A 25,052-nucleotide genomic window follows, 5' to 3' on the forward strand; every position below is an offset into this window, starting at 1 on the left:
TCCAGACTTATGTTTAAAAGCAAGTGCAAATCTATGGAATCTTATCCATGCTATCAAGATGAAGAAACTAAGATTGCTTTTGCTGACTATACTGTGACTTACACAGACCAGCCACCAAACACTTGGTTTATAGTTTTCAGGTGAGTCTATCATATATTGGTGAATAATATCACCCCTAAGTGGTATAAAATATTTACATAGAGAGAGTTTTATTTGTGATAGTAGTAATAGTATGACCATTTAACTTGCTTTCGGAACTTAGTTAAAATTCCTTCCGTATCTGATGTGCATAAATGAGCTATTATAGAAATTTTATCCATGTTTCATTAAACAAAATATGAAGAATATGAAGTTAACTATTAGATCTTTTGATGAATATGGCTTCTCCAATGGTTCAGCAGGTAAAGAATACACCTGCAATGCAGGAGATACAGGAAATGCAAGTTCAATCCCTGGGCCAGGAAGATCCCCTGGAGAAGAAAAGGCAACCCACTCCAGTAGTCTTGCCTGAAAAATCCCATGAATAGAGGAGCCTGGTGTGCTACAGTCCATGAGGTCTCAAGAGTTGGACATGACTGAGTGGCTAAGCATGCACACATATGTAATAAACTGATATGCTTTGAGTATAGAAATGAACTATTTCATTTCCAAGCAATAGCATGTTAGAGTCACAGATTATTTATAAATAGGATTTCTTAAAAGGTTAGCATTTGCATGAAAAAAATAATGTATTAATTAGAATTCTAAAGGAAAAAAATATGTGTACCTTTAAGTTATTTGCAACTTTAAACTTATTTTTTTATTTCTTGGCTTCAAACTTAATTTCAAACTTACTTTATGATGTTCATGCCAAGGGAAACTTCACTCTTTTGTAATTACAGAGAAACATTTTTGGTTCCTCAAGATATGATTTTGGTTCCCAAAGTATATACTTCACTTCCAGTCTGTATGCTCCACATTGTTAACAATGACACAATGGAACAAGTGCCAAAAGTGTTCCAAAAAGTGGTGCCTTATCTTTATACCAAGAATAAGGTAGGTTTAAATTGATTCTCCTCATGTGATAGAATAGCAGTGAGAAGCCAGCACCCTGAGATTTTCCAGCAGAAGGTAGAACAGATGTATTTTCAGCCCATAATTAGGCCCTGGTCTTTCTGCAGAGAAGTCTCCTGTATTTGACAGCAATAGGTACTTAATGTGAGTGCCAGAATATTATCCTTTTAGTCCCCTTCTTATCTTTTTGCCAAAGAAAATATGACAAAAGGAAAATGTTAGAAATCCCCATTATTAAAATTATAAAATCATACAAACCCTTAAAATGAAAATGGAGGTAAAGAGCACATTTAGTCTTATCCCTCAAGCAAATTATCATCAGGTTGTCTCAGTTTCCCACTGGGTTTTTTATTTGATTCCTAAATATGTTTGAAGATTGTGTTTACACAGCCACTCACCAAATTTTGCCTAGATTTCCTTTTGAATATAAAAATTTTTTACATTTGTAATTGGAAATCAAAGGTCTCAAAGATCCATAAGAAAAAGATGATTTAATTCAAAGGGAGATTCTGCTAAGTTCACAGATGTCATTAAATTCTAGAGGTGAGCTCTTTACTTCACCAGATAAGTATACTAATACCGATCATGTTAGTCATTGATACCTACTTTTGGTAGAGATCTTTAGTTGGGTGTTTAGTTAGAACCACACAAGACTCTGATTCTTATTCGCATGCAGCATTCTTTGGGTTTGGTTTAGCTTTTGCTTAGTAGCTCCACTGTAAACCTCCCTTCCTTGAGTAAACTTAAATTTGGGGGGTAGCTTTAAATGAGAAGGAAATGGCAACCCACTCCAGTATTCTTGCCTGGAGAATCCCATGGACAGAGGAATCTGGTGGGCTACAGTCCATGGGTTTGCAAAGAGTCAGATACAACTTAGCAACTAAACCACCGTAAACATCAGAGAGTTTTCTCTGCATCAGAGAGCAACTGGCATACAAAACCTGTATTTTCCTGCCTTGTTAGAAATGTCTGGAACTATAAACTCAGAATTGCTTTGAACTTCTGTGTGTTATCACTTTCCCAGGTTCCTTAATTGCTTCTTTTCTCCAAGAGCTCATCTCCAGGCTCACAACTGGGTTCCATGGAACCAGACCTCTGCTAATTCAATAGTTTTACTTGCCACTCATCATACCAAGGGAACTATATTTCCATAAACTCTTCTGCTTTTTTCATCTCATATTTAGAAAGGTGATTCCGAAAAGACAAGAAAATCAAGTAGGAAGCTATTTGGCTAATCCAGGAGGCAATGATAAAAAAAAAAAATAACTTGTCTTAGGTAGCATTAGAAGAATTAGAAGGAAATGTAATAATCATCTACCACAGTTAAGCATGTTTTAATGGCCAGGGAAACATACAAACAGAAATATTAGAGTGTTCCATTTTCTCAAAAAAACATGTAAGATGGAAGTTTTTAAGAGGGATTTCAAAACATAATACTAAGTGATTTGTCACTTATCAAGAGATTTGAAGATTTTTATGCATATTAAGATAAAGCATTTTAGTACTGTGAAACCATATATAGGAAGGGGCCTCCCAGGTGGCGCTAATAGTAAAGAACTTCCCTGCCAATGCAGGAGATATAAGAGACATGGGTTCAATCCCTGGGTCAGGAAGATCCCCTGGAGGAGGGTATGGCAATCCACTCCAGTATTGTTGCCTAGAGAATCCCTTAGACAGAGGAGCCTGGTGGGCTACGGTCCATAGGATTGCACAGTCAGACACAGCTGAAGTGACTTAGCACCACCTATATATTGGAAGGCAGCTAAGCTCACCACTATACTACCAACCCTAGTAAAACCATACATTGTATCTTTGAAAACTAGTAACAATATTACTTGCTGCTGCTGCTGCTGCTGCTAAGTGGCTTCAGTCGTGTCCGACTCTGTGCGACCCCATAGACGGCAGCCCACCAGGCTCCCCCGTCCCTGGGATTCTCCAGGCAAGAACACTGGAGTGGGTTGCCATTTCCTTCTCCAATGCATGGAAGTGAAAAGTGAAAGTGAAGTCGCTCAGTCGTGTCCGACTCTTAGCGACCCCATGGACTGCAGCCTACCAGGCTCCTCCATCCGTGGGATTTTCCAGGTAAGAGTACTGGAGTGGGCTGCCATTGCCTTCTCCGAACAATATTACTTACTTCAGTGTAATTCTTCTTTGTTGTAGAAAGGCTATACATTTGTGGCTGAAGCATATACTGGTGACATGTATGTGTCATCCTCACGATGGAAACTGCGTCTCATTGGTTCTTATCATCCACTCCCGTGCCTGTCTCGAGACCCTCCATGTAACACCTTTGCCATAAAGGAAATCAGAGATTATTACATACCCAATGATAAGAAAATTATATTCAGGTATGTAACAGAAAGGAAATGTATTCCTTTAAAATATCAATATCTTGTACTACATAGTTGACTTTAAATTTAAATATTTTATTTAAATATTGATATTATCAAAATAATAACTTTTTTGGTAAAATCCTAATTTTGAACTTCAATTTTATACTCTTTTGAAAACAGCAATATGATTGTATAAATGTTATGTAAGATCCAGCCTATGTTGCACAAGTGGTTTCTCAGTCCTCATCCTATTTTTATTGTTGTTCAGTCACTCAGTCATGTCCGACTCTTTGTGGACCCCATGGACTGCAGCATGCCAGGCTTCCCTGTCCATTACCAACTCCCAGAGCTTGCTCAACTCATATCCATTGAGTTTGAGCTCATGTCCATCATCATCCATGTGGTGATGCCATACAACCATCTCTTCCTCTGTCATCCCCTTCCCCTCCCTGCCTTAAATCTTTCCAAGCATCAGGGTCTTTTCTAATGAGTCAGCTCTTTGCATCAGGTGGCCAAAGTACTGAAGCTTCAGCTTCGGCATCAGTCCTTATGATGAATATTCAGGATTGATTTCTTTTAGGATTAACTTGTTTGATCTCCTTGCAGTCCAAAGGATTCTCAAGAGTCTTCTCCAACACCATATCAAAAGCATCAATTTTTTGGTGCTCAACCTTCTTCATGGTCCAACTTTCACATCCATACATGACTACTGGAAAAACCATAGCTTTGACTATACAGACCTATATGGCAAAGTAATGTCTGTGCTTTTTAATATGCTGTCTAGGTTTGTCATAGCTTTTCTTTCAAGGAGTAAGCGTTTTTTAATTTCATGGCTGCAGTCGCCATCTGCAGTGACTTTGGAGTCCAAGAAAATAAAGTCTCTCACTGTTTCCATTGTTCCCTATCTATTTGCCATGAAGTATGGGACTGGATGCCTGATCTTAGTTTTCTGAATGCTGACTTTTAAGTCAACTTTTTCACTCTCCTCTTTCACGTTCCTTGAAAGTCTCTTTAGTTATCCTATTTGGCTTTCATTAAACATTCTTCATAACACTCTTCCTTCTTTCTACTCTCTCCTTGTTCTGTTCCATCTCTAATGCTTCTCTTGTGTTCAGTTCAGTTTTCAGTTCATTTCAGTCACTCAGTCATGTCCAGCTCTTTGCGACCCCATAAACCACAGCACGCCAGGCCTCCCTGTCCATCACCAACTCCCAGAGTCCACCCAAACCCATGTTCATTGAGTTGGTGATGCCATCCAACCATCTCATCCTCTGTCGTCCCCTTCTCCTCCTGCCCTTGATCTTTCCCAGCATCAGGGTCTTTTCCAGTGAGTCAGCTCTTCGCATCAGGTGGCCAAAGTATTGGAGTTTCAGCTTCAGCATCAGTCCTTCTGATGAATACCCAGGACTGGTCTCCTTTAGAATGGACTGGTTGGATCTCTTTGTAGTCCTCTTTGCAGGACTCTCAAGAGTCTTCTCCAACACCACAGTTCAAAAGCATCAATTCTTTGGCGCTCAGCTTTCTTTATAGTCCAACTCTCACATCCATACATGACCACTGGAAAAACCATAGCCTTGAATAGATGGACCTTTGTTGACAAAGTAATGTCTCTGCTTTTGAATATGCTATCTAGGTTGTTCATAACTTTCCTTCCAAGGAATAAGTGTCTTTTAATGTCATGGCTGCAATCACCATCTGCAGTGATTTTGGAACCCCCACAAAATAAAGTCAGCCACTGTTTCCCCATCTATCTGCCATGAAGTGATGGGACCAGATGCCATGATCTTAGTTTTCTGAATGTTTAGTTTTAAGCCAAATTTTTCACTCTCCTCTTTCACTTTCTCTTATGTATATTTCTCCTTATCTGCCAACTCATCCTTCTTTTCATACTTATCTATATATTCTCATATCTCCCTGAGAATACATAGATAAGTAGTCCTCATCATGGACTCCACTCTCTTTCATTTATCAGATCTTTGGTTTTAATTCCCACACACTTCTCATCTTTGTGCCCTCCTCTTTATTCTCAGCGTCCTCCACTACTTCGTAGTTTCATTATATTTTATCTACAGAAACACTGTGTTTCTGGAATACATTTCTCCATTATATTCACTCTTTTTCTTCATGTTTTCTATGTCTTTCTCTCTTTCTCTATCACCTTATTCAGTACATGTGTGTTAGTCGCTCAGTTGTGTCCAGCTGTTTGCGACCATCATGGACTGTAGCCCTCCAGGCTCCTCTGTCCATGGAATTCTCCAGGCAAGAATACTGGGGTGCATATCATACCATTTTCTAGGAGATATTCCTGACCCAGGGTTAAAGCCGGGTCTCCCACATTGCAGGCAGATTTTTTACCATCTAAGCCACCAGGGAAGCCCCTATTCATTACAAATCCATCCTTTACTACTGGAATAGTTACCTTTCTAACACACGTGATTAAATATGTGATTAAATACGTGATTCCCTTTCATTGAAATTTGGGAGATCGAAGCGTCAGCTGAATTGATTCCTGCTGATGGGAAATAGATGGGGAAACAGTGGAAACAGTGTCAGACTTTATTTTTGGGGGCTCCAAAATCACTGCAGATGGCAATTGCAGCCATGAAACTAAAAGATGCTTACTCCTTGGAAGGAAAGTTATGACCAACCTAGATAGCATATTAAAAAGCAGAGACATTACTTGGCCAACAAAGGTCCGTCTAGTCAAGGCTATGGTTTTTCCAGTAGTCATGTATGGATATAAGAGTTGGACTGTGAAGAAAGCTGAGCACCGAAGAATTGATGCTTTTGAACCGTGGTGTTGGAGAAGACTCTTGAGAGTCCCTTGGACTCAAGGAGATCCAACCAGCCCATCCTAAAGGCAATCAGTCCTGGCTGTTCTTTGGAAGGAATGATGCTGAAGCCGAAACTCCAGTACTTTGGCCACCTCATGTGAAGAGTTGACTCATTGGAAAAGACTCTGATGCTGGGAGGGATTGGGGGCAGGGGGAGAAGGGGGCGATAGAGGATGAGATGGCTGGATGGCATCACCGAGTCGATGGATGTGAGTTTGAGTGAACTCCGGGATTTGGTAATGGACAGGGAGGCCTGGCATGCTGCAATTCATGGGATTGCAAAGAGTTGGACACGACTGAGCGACTGAACTGAACTGAACTAAACTGATGGCTGTGAGGGAGAAAATACCCCATGCTCTCTCTTTTAGACGTTGCTGGTCATTGGAATTCTTTGGCTTGTAGATTTATAACCCTGGTCTTTGTATTCCTCTTCATGCACCATTCTCCCTGTGTCTCTCTCTTTCCAGATGTCTCATTTTCATAAGGTCCTCATTTTAATTTGATGATTTCTGTGGGATAATATCTCCAAGAATGGGGGCATGGTGAGGTGCTAGGGTCTAGGACTCCAGCAGGTTTTTGAGAAGAAATAATTTAACCTATAACAAACAGTGACAGTATATCCAGAGGGAAAATAAAGGATTTTAAGATATCAAGGAAGTGAAATGGACAATCTTGGTTGATTATGGTTTGACTTTGGAAACTGTTGGAGAATAAGTGTTGTTTATTTAAATAGAGGTTTCAGGAAGAGGACTCTATTTGCTGGTTGGGCAACAGAAGGATGATTAATTCATTTTTACATGTTAAACTTGGTAGACCAGTGAAATGTATGAGAGATATTGCATAGGGGTGCTGGGCTGGAAACATGGATTTGGAAATGAGTATTCTGTTTCTGCCCATTGAAGTGGCTGGGAAAATTTGTACAAAAAGAGTCAGATACTGGACAGAATATTAAGATTCTCTGATATTTATGAGAATGTTGATGTGAGAGAAGTCTAAAAAAAACACCCTTGAATTAGGGGGTACAAAATTGTTATGCCCATGGGGAAAGGTTTTTGAAGAAAGAAGAAATGAGGGTTGATTCAACCCTGTCAAATTCCCCTGAGAGATGAAGGAAGATGAGAACTGAGATTTCTCTAGGGTAGTGACAAGCTGCTTGAAACCATGGCAAGAGCAAGTTTAGCACCTTGTCGGGGGCAGAGTAGGGTGTTGTGAGTGAGTGGAAGGTGATGAGCTGAGACAGTAGAAGTTGACAACTCTTCTTAGACTGTAAGCTGGGGAGTAAAATAGAGCTGAGGCTGAACAGCAGGGTTGATTGAAGATATTTTTCAGTTTGGTTTTTGTCTTGTTTTGATCTGTTTTTAAACAGGTGAGACCTCCTTGGGTACAAAAGCCAAACTCAAGAAGTAGTAAAGTGAGGAAATAAGATACAGAGGAGAGAAGAGAGAAAAGCAAATTTGTAGAGACACTGAAAGTTTATAGAATCCTGAGCATTTGCTAGGATTCACCTAAAGTAGGAAAGAACCCCAACAAAAAGACTAGAGATCTTAGACTGCATTAAGGGACAGAGTTAGGAATTTTCGTTATTTTTCCAAGAGGTTCCCAACCGGTATGGTTAAAGGGTGAGAGCACAGGTGACAAGTACTACTTTTGATTTCTATTTTTGTGGCTCCAAGAAAACACTTGACAGTGAAGTTTTGAAAGCTACTGCCAGTTGTGGTCTTTGTTCCACTGGAGAGGAGGGCATGATGGAAAGGTGCCATGTGGCAGTAGTTTGCAATCTATCAAATTTTATAGTACATACCATATCTAAATAAAACATTACATATCTCTGCTTGGGATGTGACAGTAATAAACACCTCATACATAATTTCATTTTACCCGAGCATACTGGGATCTTTGACCAAAGTCTGTAATAGCACTAACATTTCCAGGATTTTAACTGACTGTATAAAGTAGGTTTACTTGTAGATTATCATATCAGTAAATGATACAATTTCCTTAGTGATTTGAAGAAAAGACTGTTGATAAAGATGAATGTTTTTCTTTACAGGTATTCAGTTAAAGTTGCATTGCCACATCCTGTTACAATACAGGTACGCACATCCAAACCAGACGTATTCATCAAGCTACAGATCTTAGAAAACGAAGAAGTTATCGTGAGCTCTACTGGGAAGGGTCAAGCTATCATACCGGCAATTAACTTCCTGGGGAATGAGAAAGCCTTGAGCTCCCAGTGTAAGTGTGGCTTTTAAAATTGGTCATATATAGATTCATAAACAGTTTATATAACTGATGGTTAAAATGTTTTAAGATAAAATAGCAAGTAAAATCGGTAAAATTTGATACCATAGTATTTTTAGAAAACTATTGCATTTGTGCATGACATTAATCCCTGAAGAGCAATAGATTTGTTATAATTGTACTTTAAAGGCTGTATTATTTGAGCTCTATCAGATTTTCAAATAAGAAATAGATTTTTGTTATTTTGAAAGAATTTTTAAAATTAATTAATTTATTTTAATTAGAGGCTAATTACTTTACAATATTGTAGTGGTTTTTGCCAAACATAGATATGAATCAGCCACGGGTGCACGTGTTCCCCATCCAGTACCCCCTCCCACCTTCCTCCCCATCCCATCCCCCAGGGTCATCCCCATGCACCAGCCCTGAGAGCCCTGCCTTATGTATCGAACCTGAACTGGCGATCTGCTTCACATATGATAGTATACACGTCTCAACGCTACCCTCAAATCATCCCACCCTCACCTTTTCCCAGAGTCCAAAAGACTGTTCTTTACATCTGTGCCTCTTTTTTTACTTTTATTCCAAATTCACTATTTTTAGAAAATATTCTACTTATTAAAATTAATAAAAATGTTGAAATTATTACCTGCAGTGTAATAATCACCAGAGCTTTTAACTAATAAAATTATTTCTGAAATAAGGGATAACAGTGATACTGTAAGATATATTCATTTATTTTAATAACTTATGACTACAAAAGTAACACATGCCCAATGTAGAAAGCTGAAAAATATAAAATTATAAACAAGGCAGCAAGAAATCCTTTGTAATCATACAACCCAGAAAAAAGAAATACTGTTAGCATATTAGCTCTTACACCTCTACTGTCCATTTTTACATTCTCATTTTAAACAAAAGTAGAATATTACCAGTTTTGGTAATTGATATTTGTTTTTCTTATTTGTGACATTGGTGGGGGTCTTCAAACCTATGTTAAATAAGAGTGATGATGATATACTTCTTATTCTTAAATAGGAAGGCTTAGAGCATTTACCATTCAGTATGATGTTTGTTGTTGACTTCTGATAAATACCCTTGGTAATATTTAAGAAAGTTTCTCTCTATTGATAATTAAGAATTTTAGTATAGGTTTGAAACTTTATTGGTTACTTCTTTGTTTATAAAAATCATCAAATTTTATCCCTTTGAGTCTCATAAATTAATTTTTAATTTGGAATACATTCTTGAAATAAAACTTATTTATCCATGATGTTTCAATATAATCCTATGTTTTGAATATACTATTTTATTTGGTTTGTTAGATATTTTCCCTTTAACTTTTAACTATTATAATATTTTTACAATTTCCAAAAAGTGTTTTAGCTGGTCTTTTGTTGTTAATATCTACTTAAACTTTTGGAGTTAGTGTGATTTATATATGTTCTATTTTTAGCATTGGATAGATGTTTTCACTGTGAACTAATTCAAATCAGTTTTGGTTAGTATTACATTGAGGTTTATAAAGAACACTTATTCTCTATTTTGGAGGTAAATGATGTCTAAATACATGTGCACTAACACACACATTCTCTGTCTATATATATATATATAATAAAAAGAAAACTTGCTAGTTGCAATATTTAAAATTTCAATTGTCATTTACATTTTATCTTATTGGCTTGTAATTTTTTGAAAAATGTTAAGATCTATTTTAATTGTAAAATGTGTACAAATTTATCCCTAATATTTTCCAGTTTACATATCTATATGTTACATTGTTAGTTGCAAAAAGTTCTACATTTGCTTTATATTTATTTATATGCTGTATTTTTTAAATAAATATAAAGCAGTATTTTTTCAACTTTAATAGAATGTATGATAGTAATGCTGGTTCTTCATTTGTTATCATTTGTCTGTTCATTTTGGTTCACACATTTAGCTTTTCAACCTTTCTCTTATAAATGGGTATTCTTTTCCACTTAATCTAAGATTCTGATCTCTGAAATGGGGTGATGTAATCCACTTACATTTATTTTGATAAGCTTGCTTTTTCTGCCTTCGTGCTTTATTTTAAAATTGATTATACTGTCTAGCTGATCTTTGCATAGCTATGTGGTGGCTGGCATTCTTCCTGATCTCTCATTATTCCCAATAGCGTTTATGCTGATTATCTCAAGTATATAAGTAAATAACTAAAAAGAATTTACCTGTTGCCTATTTTCTAATATTCGTATGTTTCTTTTCTTCCTCCTTTTTAAAATAAATGCAACCAAATCAGGACTCTTTTTCTCCTCTGTTATTGACCCTGGAAACTGTTATTGCTGCCCAGGGACATTCCTTTCCAATATGAATGAAAATCTGGAGGAGCAGAGAATTGAGAAGACACTACATTGTAATGACACAATTAGGGCACAGATGTCATGCTTTAGACACAGGAAGGTGGGAAATTCCCTATTATATCAGTAACACAATGAGCTTAGTTACAATTCTAATTCAGATCATGCCTCCTTTCCTCCCATCTTTTTCCCTTTATCCCTGAACATCCTCTAGATCATCTTCAGTACTAGTTCATGTTTCTGCTTTGTGGCTTTTCATGCCAATCTGCCTGCACCATTTCTATATATTTATTTGGATAAGCCCAAATAACAAAATATAATATTTATACATATTTCTCTTCAAGTATGTTAAGACCAGTAAAGGTACTATTAGGTTTTGCTAGTCCAAATTCCACTCTTACTCTTGAAGATGATTTTGTTTTCTTTTCTCTAATCCATGCTGTACAGATTTTTTGTTGTTGTTTTTTGCTTTACTTCATGCAGGAACACTGTAATTCCAAAACTTTAGCAGGTACTGTGGGCAATTCTCCTATCCTGTTTACAGCCTTACATCTTTTCTTTAAGTAACTAGTTGCCCCAAACATTATTCTCCAAAGTTTTTGATTTATATTCATAGAGGCAAACACTGTAGTTTATCATATCAGTTTAGTTCAGGTCAGTTGCTCAGTTGTGTCCGACTCTTTGCAACCCCATGGACTGCTGCATGCTATGCTTCACTGTCCATCACCAACTCCTCGAGCTTGCTTAAATTCCTGTCCATTGAGTCGGTGGTGCCATCCAACCATCTCATCCTCTGTTGTCCCCATCTCCTCCTGCTTGTATAGCTTATCATTATTTCATTTTAAAATTTAGCATTTTATGGCTGAGTAATATTCAGTTCAGTCCAGTTACTCAGTCTTGTCTGACTATTTGTGACTGAGTAATATTACTCAGCCATAAAAAGGAATGCATTTGAGTCCGTTCTAATGAGGTGGATGAACATAGAACCTATTATGCAGAGTGAAGTGAATCAGAAAGAGAAAGATAAATACTGTATTCTAACACATATATACAGAATCTAGAAAAGTGGTACTGAAGAGTTTATTTACAGGGGAACAGTGGAGAAACAGACATGGAGAATAGACTTATGGACATGGGGAGAGGGGAAGAAAGGGTGAGGTGTATGGAAAGAGTAACATGGAAACTGACATCACCATATGTAAAATAGATAGCCAAAGGGAGTTGGCTGTATGGCTCCGGAAACTCAAACAGGGGCTCTGCATCAACCTAGATTGGTGGGATGGGGAGGGACATGGGAGGGAGTTTCAAAAGGGAGAGGATATAAGTATACCTATGGCCTATTCATGGTGAGGTTTGACAGAAAACAGCAAAATTCTATAAAGAAATTATCCTTCAAAAAATTAATTTTTTAAAAAGTTAGCTTTAGCAAGAGAATCACACATAACCATTTGACACAATGGTATTTTTTTACTTCTGGCCAAGAAAGTGACAGCGATGGAGGAGAAAGATAATGAGAACATAATTCACAAATTGACCCCAAATTAGAGCCATTATCCAAGAATGTTCTTCTTTTACAAGATGCTTCTATTTCATAATTGTATTTTCTAAATGAACTTTAACACAATATTTTAAATTTCCACTGAAACCAAAAAAATCATTTTCCTTCTGATTGCTTTGAATATATAGATTAATTATACTTTCATAGTATTGAATTTCTATGCAAGTAAAGGCTATTTATTTCCATCTATTCAGGACTTCTTTATGGTTCACAGAAAAGATTGCAAATTTTCTCCACAGATTTGATAGATTAGCTATCATAAATTAGATATTTTCTTTATTTAGATGTCAGACAGACTCTTAGTTTTAAAGAATGCTATTAGTTTATGCTTATGAATCATATAAGCAGATATTGAAATTTCTTTTCCTTTCTAAATGTTTTTTAAGGTGCTTCTCTTGGAAACATATCCATTTATGAATTTTTTACTATATGTATTTCTGGAAGGCCCCCACCAAAAATACATGCAAAAAATGTGTTTATGTGGGTTATATTTGTAGTGAAATGGGACATGACAGATTAAGTTATATATTCTGTAAGCAAACATGGAAAAGTAAAGTGTTAAGTCTCTCAGTAGTGTCTGACTCTGAGATCCCACAAATTATAGCCCGCCAGGTTCCTCTGTCCATGGGATTCTCCAGGCAAGAATATTGGAGTGGGTTGCCATTTCCTTCTCCAGAGAATCTTCCAGACCCAGCGATCAAACCCAGGTCTCTTGAATCGCAGGCAGTTTCTTTACCATCTGAGCCACCAGGGAAGCCTGTAAACAAACATTATATGATACTAAAGAAGGAATAAATTCCATTGCAAAGATATTGAAGGCTTTTAAATGAGCTAGGAACAAAAATCTTAAGCCTCTTTAGGTTTTTTGCTATGTCATGGAAATTTTAAAAGCATGTCTGTATATCTCATATACTTATTAGGAATAATATCAGTACTCATGCTGTAAGGGTAATATAAAATTCATAATTTTCCACAAAATTTTCTTCAGTTCAGTTCAGTCATTCAGTCGTGCCCAACTCTTTGTGACCCCATGAAGTCCAGCACACCAGGCCTCCCTGTCCATCACCAACTCCCAGAGTCCACCCAAACCGATGTCCATTGAGTCAGTGATGCCATCCATCCATCTCATCCTCTGTCGTCCCCTTCTCCTCCTGCTCTCAATCTTTCCCAACATCAGAGTCTTTTCCAATGAGTCAACTCTTCGCATGAGGTGGCCAAAGTACTGGAGTTTCAGCTTTAGCATCAGTCCTTCCAATGAATATTCAGGACTGATACCCTTTAGGATGGACTGGTTGGATCTCCTTGCAGTCCAAGGGACTCTCAAGAATCTTCTCCAACACCACAGTTCAAAAGCATCAGTTCTTTGGTGCTCAGCTTTCTTCACAGTCCAACTCTCACATCCATACGTGACCACTGGAAAAACCATAGCCTTGACTAGACGGACCTTTGTTGGCAAAATAATGTCTCTGCTTTTCAATATGCTATCTAGGTTGGTCATAACTTTCCTTCAAATCTAAGCAATTGAGGATTTGAGGAAGAAATATGGATGAATAGTAGTATAACATTATATTTCATATAGTTGTATAAGGTTCAAAATTGTTGATGATTTTTCAAAATTAATGCAAGCAGTCTCCTACTGATAGTAATGTGTTATCATTCTAATCATTAGTTTATATAAACAGTACTTAAATTTTTAAAGAAATCTGAATAGACATTTTTCTAAACATATAATATGCATGTATTAGATAAATGCTTAGAAGTAGAACTGTTGAATCACTGGGTACAGACAGTAGTGATTTTGGTATATATTGTCAAATTACCCTCTGTTGAGTTTCATAAATTTATCTTCTTTTACCTATGCCCCTGAATGACAGGGTTATCATATTTTTTGGTTCTTCATATTTCTGGTTTCAATTTGAATGCTAAAAATTTATTTATATTTTGCTTACCATTAGAGTGGTTTAAGCATATTTTTATATATTTTATATATCACCTTTTAATATTTCCTTCTTTGAAAAAAATTTTGAGTGCTTTGCCCATTTTTTATTGGAATTAGTTGTTTTTTTCTAATTTATGTGTCAGTCAGTCAGCTCAGTCACTCAGTCATGTCCGACTCTTTGTGACCCCATGAATCGCAGCACACCAGGCCTCCCTGTCCATCACCAACTCCCGGAGTTCACCCAGACTCACGTCCATCGAGTCAGTGATGCCATCCAGCCATCTCATCCTCTGTCGTCCCCTTCTCCTCCTGCCCCCAATCCCTCCCAGCATCAGAGTCTTTTCCAATGAGTCAACTCTTCTCATGATGTGGCCAAAGTACTGGAATTTCAGCTTTAGCTGAAGAACACCCAGGGCTGATCTCCTTCAGAATGGACTGGTTGGATCTCCTTGCAGTCCAAGGGACTCTCAAGAGTCTTCTCCAACACCATAGTTCAAAAGCATCAATTTCTGTGTAGACTATCATATATTAAAGAAAATGTTTTCTTTATTTTATATTTGTTTCAAATATTTTTCATAACAGTGGGTTATGAATGATTAAGTACACACTTGAAGGAATTAATGAGGGAAAGAATAGGGACTTTGTGTGATACATTTTTAATTTTTTATTGAAGTATAATCTACATAGAGCAAAAAAATAAATCTAAGTTGATGAGTTTTGATAAGTTTATCCATCAGTGTGACCTACACTCTTAACAAGATATGCAACATTTCTGTTACCCAGAAAAATTCCCTCAGGCTATTTCTGTTCAATTTCCCAACACCCAAAGAGGCAAGCACTGTTCACATTCCCATCACAATAAACTAGTTTTGCATCTTCTAAAACTCCATAAAATGTAAATGCTCTTTTAGCACACTCAATGTAATGTTTTTAAGATACATATATGTTGTGCTACTCCATTCCCTTTTGTACTGTTGAATGTTATTCCATTGTATGGATATACCATATGGTTTATAGCTTTAGATTTTTATTGGAATTTTGTTAAACTTGGGGAGCATTGGCATCTTAACAAAACTGAGTTTTCTGGTTCATGAACATATATCTTTAATTTCTCTCAACAATGTTTCATGCCCTCAATGTACAGATTTCACAACTAGTTTATTAAATTTCTATGTAAGAAATTTATTTTTATGGGAACTCCATCTAGGACTAAGAACTTATGTAGATTATACCATTTGATAGCTGTATTTAATTAACAAATCATGTGAGTAATATAATGGTACTTGTATGATTTGTCAATTATCAAATAATATAGACATTAAAAATTACAATAACATGCATGTGGATAGTATTAAACACTGAAGTAGTCAGAACATGTGGTTTTAGTTTATTGTCATTCAAACGGCACATGAATGAGAATTTGTTGAATTACATTCTTGTAGCAATCAGTGGTTGCTCAGAAAATGCGTTGTTCTATCCAAGTTATACACCATTACAGTGTTTCTTCAAAACCAGGATATTTCCTAGAAACCAGTGATGTTTTTTATCTCATGAAAAAATAAATTGACCTGTCCCTTTGAATGTGTTTTATAAGGATATAATAAATAACACAGTAATGATTATATATTTCTGTAAACATAGTATTCTTTAGAAAATAATGTTGAAAGTCTACTCAGGAGTAATCTTCCTTAACCCTTTAAAATTTATATTTCATATGGAAGTATCTTCATATTAGTTATTCATTAAAATATCAATGTCCTACAGTTGGTATGACATATTTAATTTTTAAATGTTGAAGCCCCATCATGAATAATAAAAAATGTTATATAATTAGAAGACTAAGAAGGGGCTTGTCATACAATTTTGTGAATATACTTCATGTTATTTGACCAGAAATGTCATCCCTAAAAATTTTGAGTAGTAATTATTTACCAAACTTAAAATTTTCTATAAATATAAATTTTTCTTTAAGACAAAAAAAATTATAGCTAGAACTTTGGTCTTTCTCTGCAACTAGATAATTTAGTGTTAAATAGTATGACTTGTTTTATTATTATTATATAGTCTTTTCAGTCCACATTGGAAACCGGTTTGTGTTATTTCTTTCTTAAGCTGTCAGTTCTGTCCTCCCTGCTTGGTTTTTAAGTAGACGTTATAACTTGACCTTCCCTGGTGGCTCAGACAGTAAAGCGTCTGTCTACAATGTGGGAGACCTGGGTTCGATCCCTGGGTCGGGAAGTTCCCTGGAGAAGGAAATGGCAACCCACTCCAGTACTCTTGCCTGGAAAATCCCATGGACAGAGGAGCCTGGTGTCCATGGGGTCGAAAACAGTCAGACACGACTGAGCGACTTCACTTTCACTTTCAATGATTATGTATTCCACATATTTTAACATAAACAATATTTCTCATATTCAGCCAGCAAGCAAATTCTTTCAGCTCATGCTGCTTTAAAGAAAGAGCAAGATTTATACATCAAGAAAAAATCTGCAGGAGGTCAGAAATCCTATAAAAGGCCTGGAAGTGCAATAGTAGACACTGGTCAGCCTATTATGGATGAAGATACCAGCTATATACCCACTATAGACGAAAATGCTAGCACACCACAGCAGGTAATTAACATTTAGAAGATTTATTCAATTGTACTACTCCTAAAGCTCAACATAAATCATAACAATTATTTTCCTAAAATTGAAGAAATATAGAACAATGTATATAATTTAAAGCAGCAAATAAAAACATGATTTATCCATTGGAGATCAAGAAAATAAATTAATTGAAAGAAATAAAAACAAAATGTCAAAACCAAGTCCTAATATGACAGTAATTGGGCCTCTCTGGTGGCTCAGCATAAAGAATCCACCTGCCAATGTAGGATGCTCGAGTTTGATCCCCAGGTCAGGGAGATCCCCTGGGAAAAGAAATGGCAAGCCTCCAGTATTCTTGCCTGGAGAATGCCATAGACAAAGGAGCCTGGTGGGCTACAGTCTATGGGACATGACTATAGTTGGACACAACTGAGCAACTGAGCATACACAGAATTACATAGAAAAATCAATTAGTAGTTAATATTTGAATATTTTAACACATACTTTTCAGAAAAGAGTAAATTAAGTTGAAAAACAAAATACATTTGATCAGTAGGATTTGAAATATTAAGTATAAACTTAATCTTTTAGATTTCTAAATAGAACACTTCACCTCATAAAAAGTAAATATACTTTTTCATAGAACACACAAGAAGCCTCAAAAAAACCCAAACTATACTGTGTAATTGTCATCTGAACATAATTTAATAATATATAAATTAATAATTATCAGCTTAAAATCACATAAACATGAAAACATGTAAATATACTAAATAATTCTTTAGCTTAAAAATCCTTTAAAAAGAAAGTATTAAATACAAAGCGCTCAATAAAAATGAAAACTACAAATCAAAATTTGTAAACCACATCTAAAGTAGCATTCAGTGGAACGTTGACTTTTTTAATTAACTCATCAGAAAATACGAATGATTCAAACAAATGAACTAAACTATTGAAACAAAAAAGTTAGAGAACAAGTAAAATAATAACTCAAAAATAAGGAGAAAAAATATTGATAAAATGAGTAAAAATTTAAGAAATGGGGAACAAAATCTACAACAATTAAACTCTAAGGTTTTTAAGATTAATAAAAACGCTTGCGTTTTGTAAGACCAATCAATTAAGAAAAAAGAAAGAAAATATAAATGAATCGAGTATAGAACAAAAATTAGGATGAAGGTATAAATGCAAACAACAGGTTTAAAAATTTTTTTAAGTATTATATACAACTTTATATTAGCTAGAGCTTCCCAGGTGGTGCTAGTGGTAAAGAATCTGTCTGCCAATGCAAGACACAAGAGACAGGTTTGGTCCCTGGGTTGGGAAGATCTCCTCTAGGAGGAAATGGCAACTGACTCCAGTATTCTTGACTGGAAAATTCCATGGACAGAGGAGCCTGGCAGGCTACAGTCCACTGGGCCACAGAATTGGACACAACTGAGCAACTGATCACACACACACACACACACAAGCTAATTTAAAACTTAGAAAAATTGTTTTAAATGTAAAATTCCTGGGGTAGGAGGAAGAAGAGACTAGCTGCTCCACAAAAAGCAGAAAATATGAAAGAATAATAAAACAAATCATAATCAAAGTCATACCTTTCCAAAAAGCATAGGCCTAGCTGCTTAACAAAATAGATCTAACAGACTTTTGAGGAGTAAATTATTCTAGAAAATAGAAAAACAATACAAACCTTCCAGTCTTTTTTAAGAGATTAATGTAATCCAGATGCCAAAACTGAGTAACAAAAGTAAAATAAATTTAACTTATAAACATGAATGCAAAAATTATAAATACTAGAATATATGATAGTATTGATGGGGATATGAGGCTATTATAGACTGTGGTATTACAGAATTTTGGAGAACATTTAACAGTATTTAATTAAATCATTATTGTATGATCCAGAAAAAATGCATTTATTATGTGCCTAAAATAATAAATGATTAAGCATATACTACATTTATTTTTTATTGTTTATACTTAAATATTGCATTTTTCCAGGTATACAAGTATATTATACAGTGTTTGGTGTTATATAACAGTTGGCCTCTCACTGAAAGTCAACAGATGTTTGTTCAAGCACTAAAAGACTTAGAGAAAAATGATAACAAAGGTATGTCACTCCAAATATTATTCCTGCATTTTATATTGTCTATACATATTTAACAGTAAATTTGTCATGTAATTACTAAAATATTATTGCTTACAATTTATGCTCTAATCCAGTGGCATTTCCTGTTCTATCAACTGATTACGTGTTTCAACATTTTCAGTATTTGGTTATGAAAACCAAAAAATATATGATTGTTTAGTCAAGTTTAAACAACTTTTGTCCAGTTAGTAAAAATTACTTGATGATTATCTAACAAAGGTACTCTAAACTTTTCTAATTATAAATTATTTTTGTCCAATTTATTAAAAAATATAACTTTAAAGATATGTTTTTAAAATATTTAAGAGAAAAAGAATCTTCCACTGAAAGAGAATTCAGGTTTATTTTTTCAAAAAGTAAACTATTCTCAATATTTCTGAGCAGGAAATAACAAACTGATGCTTTAGATTTAAAAAAAATTGGAAACAGCCTCTACTCTTAAACATATATTGCATGTATGCATGCTCATGTCTGACTCTTTGTGAGCCCATGGACTGCAGCCTGCCAGGCTCCTCAGTCTATGGAATTTTCCAGGCAAGAATAGTGGGGTGGGTTGCCATTTCCTATTCCTGGTGATCTTCCTGGTGCAGGGATAGAACTTGCATCTCCTGCATTGCAGGCAGATTCTTTACCACTGAGCCACCCTTACGAAGTGGCTCTTATTATTATTATTAATTTATTTATTTAATTATTTATTTATATATTTATTAATAATTAAATCTAAAGGAATGAATATTTTCAATGTATATCCTTTTCGAATTTCAAACAAGATTACCCAATCATAAAATTAACCTATGTACATTATTTTAAAAAGAAAATTGTACACTACAAAAGAGCATAATACAATACCAAAAGCTGGTCAGAGTGCAGAGCAACAGAAATTTTCACACACTGATGATGGGAATACAAAATGGTACAGTCAAGTTGAAAGAGTTTCAATTTCTTACAAAACTAAAAATGCACTTACTACTGTGAAATAAAGTTCACAATTTATGGCAAGACTAGATAAGTTGAAATATAAAAAAGATTTCTCTGTCCTGTGCCTTCCTGTTTCTCCTCTGCTGTGCCTTACGTATCTGCATTATGCATCTACCAACCTTCTTCCATCATTAGAAATACCTGCTCCTCCATAAAAAGCAACATTCTGCTAGCATCCACAAAAAAATTCCTAAAAGATGACATTCCTTCTTGATGGTGCAAAGGGCTAGGATGATGCTTAGATCTGGATTGTGTAAACTGACAATAATATGTCAAGGGAAACCATCAACATAATGAAAAGCAACTTATGAAATGGGAGAAAATGTTTGCAAACCAGGTATCTGATTGTTAATAAACATATATATATATATAAACATAAAACACATATATATAAACATACATATACAAAGAAATCATGTAACTCAGTATCAAAAAAAGAAACAATCCAATTAAAAAATGGACAAAGGATCTGAATAACATTTTTCTACGGAACACATACAGATGGCCAACAGACACATGAAAAGATGGTCAACATCGCTAATCATTGGGGAAATGTGATTCAAAACCACAATGAGATATTTTATTAGAATGGCTATTACCAAAAAGATAAGAGATAGTGGATATTGGAGAGAATATGGAGAAAGTGGAACCGTTATTACACTTGGAACTGTTATTACACTGTTAATGGAAATGTATATTGGAGCAGCCACTAGAGATGGAGGATGAAGATTCCTCAAAAAATTAAAAATAGTACTGCCATAAGATCAAGCAATTCCACTTCTGGGTATATGTTCTAAGGAAATGAAATCATTATCATCAAGAGATATCTGTACCTCCATGTTCATTGCAACATTATTTACAATAGCCAAGACATGCAAACAACCTAATTGCCCATTGATGGATGAACAGGTAAAGACATAGTGAGATATATATAATGGAATATTATTCAGCCATGAAAATAAGGAAAACCTGCCTTTTGAAACAACTTGAATGAAGCTTGAGGATATTATGGTAAGTGGAAAAAAAGTCAGACAGAGCAAGCCAAATGCTATATGAACTCACTTATAGGCAGAATCTGAAATAAGAGAACTCATAGAAACTTTGAACAGATTGGTGGTTGCCACAGAGGAGGCTGGGGGATATATAAAATAAGTAAATGTGGTCAAAAGACACAAATTTCCAGTTACAAGATAAATAACCCCCAGGGATGTAATGTACAGCATATATGTTTCTTAAGTTCAAAATCCAGCACAGGTGGATTTTCAGTATCTGAACACAGTAGTATAATTTAAGAACTAGAATAATGTAAAATGTAGATCTTGGTTATGGTACAAATTAATAGTGTGAATTAAAATTTTAAAATGAAGTTAACATTAAATAGAGAAATACAGTAAAGTGGCTAAGCTACTGTACATTTGAGTAGTGGAAACTGGGTTATTTATCACCTGTAAAATAAGAACAACTTCTGTGTTATATAATAATTCCTCTGTTTCAGAGTTGTTATGAAGATCCAAGATAATATATATAAAGTTCCTAGAACCCAGCAGCACTTCAAAAAATTGTTTTATCATTATTGTGTGTTCCAACTAGAAAATGTCTTTAGGAATAATTACATGTCTTCTTTTTTGACATCCTATTTGACAATTTTAAGTGTGAATGATCAGCTGCTAAAATTAAATGACACCTTGTGTCACCTTTGCTGAAAGTAGCAAAGAAATTCAGGATTGAATTGTATTTAAAATGAGCTAGGAAAATTTTTAATTTGAAAAAAATATGTTGGACAATCTTTTTGAAAGTTACATAGCTTTTGAATTCAGAATAATTATTTTGTAATTTCATGCTTATAAATGTGCTTTTTGTGGGTAACCAATATATCTACAACCCATAGCCTACAAACTAGAACCTTAAGAGTGAGATATATTTTTGAGTAATTAAGTTATCAATGTCTTGAAATTATTAACTTAGCTTACTTTTCAATGATAAATATATCAAATATAAATTGGTCAAACATTTCTTTCATTAGTATGTTGGTGACCCAATTTAAAATTATATGTAAATTAAATGGAAATGTTGCCCCATTAACTGATTTAACCTCAGTATCTAATTTATATGAGAAATAAAATACATTAATTTATTTTTTTTCAAAGATTTACTTTGTTACAACTCATGATAAAATGTAACACCTGAAACCATGATAAAACTTTAAGAAGTTTGGCCTCTGGTTAACATGAAGCAACACTGCCACCTTTAGTATATTTCAGTACTTTACGTTTTAGTGAAAATTGCTTATTTTCACTTAAGAAAATAGAAAATGGAGAAACCCGAGCAGGTAGTATTTAGTGATATTGTCTGCCTTTATATGTATAATAATTAGCAGTTTTGTTATTTTAAAGTCTTTATGTTTGTTGCAGCTGTTTAATCACTAAGTCATGTCCAACTCTTTTCTGACCCCATGGACCATAGCCCATCAGGCTCCTCTGTCCATGGGATTTCCCAGGCAAGAATACTGGAGTGGATTGACATTTCCTCCTCCAGGGGATCTTCCTGACCCAGGGATCTAACACACATGGTCTGCACTGGCAGGCAGATTCTCTACCACTGAGTCACCTGGGAAGCCCTTTGTTTCTGTTCCTGGCCCACATATTTGAAGTTCTAATCTATGTGCATTAAGCATAAGCTTTATCATTCTCAAAAGTATTTGATTTCAAGTCCCAGTGCTAATTTTATTAGCAGAATATAAAATAATTTCCTGAATTCAAATAAATATTATTGTTGCTTTTTCTCAGGCACAATACATGCATGGTGTATCCAGTTCAGAGTCTTTGAAGTAACCAAAGGTTGTAGATACTATATATATTTATATGTTCATTTATGTATGTAGCACATGCACACACCAATACAATTACAATCACACATGGTAAATATAAACAGAAAAACCTATGTGCATGGTATATTTTCAGTTCAGAGTCTGAAGAAAACAAATGCTGTAGATTTATATATATATAGCACACAGACACCAATACAATTACAATCAAACTTGGTATATATAAATAGAAATACTATACATATATATATGAATATATAAATATATATAGTTATGTAATGTTCACGTATGTCAACTTGAGTATGTACTGTGCTTAGTCAGCCATTTCAGATTTTGTTATCCCATGAACAGTAGCCCATCAGGGTCCTCTGTCCATGGGGATTCTCCAGACAAGAATACTGATGTGGGTTACCATGCCCTTCTCCTTAGAATATGCTCATTTGAGTGGAATCAAATATGCCTACTGTATGACTCATTAAGAACTATGAGTGGTAGGAAAAGAATGCCCCAGAAATACCTAATGGGGCAGCTTGAGATTCTATTTCATCAGACATTTGTTAACATCTTAAAAACATAGAGTGTATGATACTATTCATAGGTATGATATTATTTCATATGTTCTTTATTGATTATTTAAAGTCTATGGGAATGGTGTCAGAGCTTCCAAGATGGCACTAGTGGTAAAGAATTCTCCTGCCAATAAAAGAGACGTAAAAACATGTTATGCTAGAGATGTAACAGAGTTTTGCTAAGAGAACGCACTGGTCAAAGCAAACACCCTCTTCCAACAACACAAGAGAAGAGAAGACAAGTAAGGTCATCTACACATGACCAGACTCTACACGTGACCAGATGGTCAATACTGAAATCAGATTGATTATATTCTCTGCAACCAAAGATGAAGAAGCTCTATACAGTCAGCACAAACAAAACCCAGAGCTGACTGTGGCTCAGATCATGAGCTCATGATTATTACCAAATAATACCAAATATTACCAAGCTCAATATTACCAAATTCAGGATTAAATTGAAGAAAGTAGGGAAAACCACTAAACCATTCAGGTATGACCTAAATCAAATCCCTTATGATTATACAGTGGAAGTGATAAATAGATTCAAGGGATTAGATCTGATAGAGTGCCTGAAGAACTAGGAATGGAGGTTTGTGACATTGTACAGGAGGCGGTGATCAAGACCACCCCAAAGAAAAAGAAATGCAAAAAGGCAAAATGATTGTCTGAGGAGGCCTTACAAATAGTTGAGAAAAGATGTGAAAAGCAAGAAGAGGAAAGACATACCCATTTGAATGCAGAGTTCCAAAGAATAGTAAGGAGAGATAAGAAACCCTTACTCAGTGATCAATGCAAAGAAATGGAAAACAATAGAATGGGAAAGACTAGAGATCTCTTCAAGAAAATAAGAGATACCAAGGGAATATTTCATGCAAAGATGGGCACAAAAAGGACAGAAATGGTATGGACCTAACAGAAGCAGAAGATAGTAAGAATAGGTGGATTTTTGTATAGTTTTTTGTATATATATATATATATATTTTGTATATATAGTATATATATATATAAACTATATATTTTGTATATATAGTTCATATATATATATATACACATACACAAAGAACTATACAAAACACTATACAAAAAAAAAAAGAAGAACTATACAAAGAAGAACTATATAAAAAACATATTAATGACCCAGATAACCACGATGGTGTGATCACTCACCTAGAGCCAGACATCCTGGAATGTGAAGACAAATGAGCTTTGGGAAGCATCACTAAGAAAAAAGCTATTGGAGGTGTTGGAATTCCAGTTGGAATCATCAAATCCTAAAAGATGATGCTGTTAAAATGCTGCACTCAATATGCCAGCAAATCTGGAAAACTTAGCAGTAGCCACAGGACTGGAAAAGGTTAGTTTCATTCCAATCCCAAAGAAAGGGAATGCCAAAGAATGTTCAAACTGCTACACAATTGCACTCATCTCACATGCTAGCAAAGTAATGCTCAAAATTCTCCAAGCCAGGCCTCGGTGAACTTCCAAATGTTCAAGCTAGATTTAGAAAAGGCAGAGGAACCAGAGATCAAATTGCCAACATCCACTGGATCATTGGAAAAGCAAAAGAGTCCCAGAAAAACATCTATTTCTGCTTTGTTGACTATGCCAAAGTCTTTGACTGTGTGGATTACAACA

General features: G+C 35.2%; 1 protein-coding gene across 3 annotated transcripts in view; it reads left to right on the plus strand.

The window, feature by feature from the left end:
- Positions 1-25,052, plus strand: part of ADGB (androglobin) — a 190,460-nt gene that overhangs the window by 127,794 nt on the left and 37,614 nt on the right. For all 3 annotated transcript variants that reach the window (XM_027551777.1, XM_027551778.1, XM_027551779.1), the window contains exons 24-29: positions 6-140; positions 882-1,035; positions 3,214-3,401; positions 8,271-8,455; positions 16,716-16,909; positions 18,893-19,004. In XM_027551777.1, the coding sequence (XP_027407578.1) occupies positions 6-140; positions 882-1,035; positions 3,214-3,401; positions 8,271-8,455; positions 16,716-16,909; positions 18,893-19,004 (968 nt within the window). The remainder of the gene's footprint in view (positions 1-5; positions 141-881; positions 1,036-3,213; positions 3,402-8,270; positions 8,456-16,715; positions 16,910-18,892; positions 19,005-25,052) is intronic.

Source organism: Bos indicus x Bos taurus, chromosome 9 (genome assembly GCF_003369695.1).
Source record: "Bos indicus x Bos taurus breed Angus x Brahman F1 hybrid chromosome 9, Bos_hybrid_MaternalHap_v2.0, whole genome shotgun sequence".
In the NCBI taxonomy this organism is placed as follows: domain Eukaryota; kingdom Metazoa; phylum Chordata; class Mammalia; order Artiodactyla; family Bovidae; genus Bos; species Bos indicus x Bos taurus.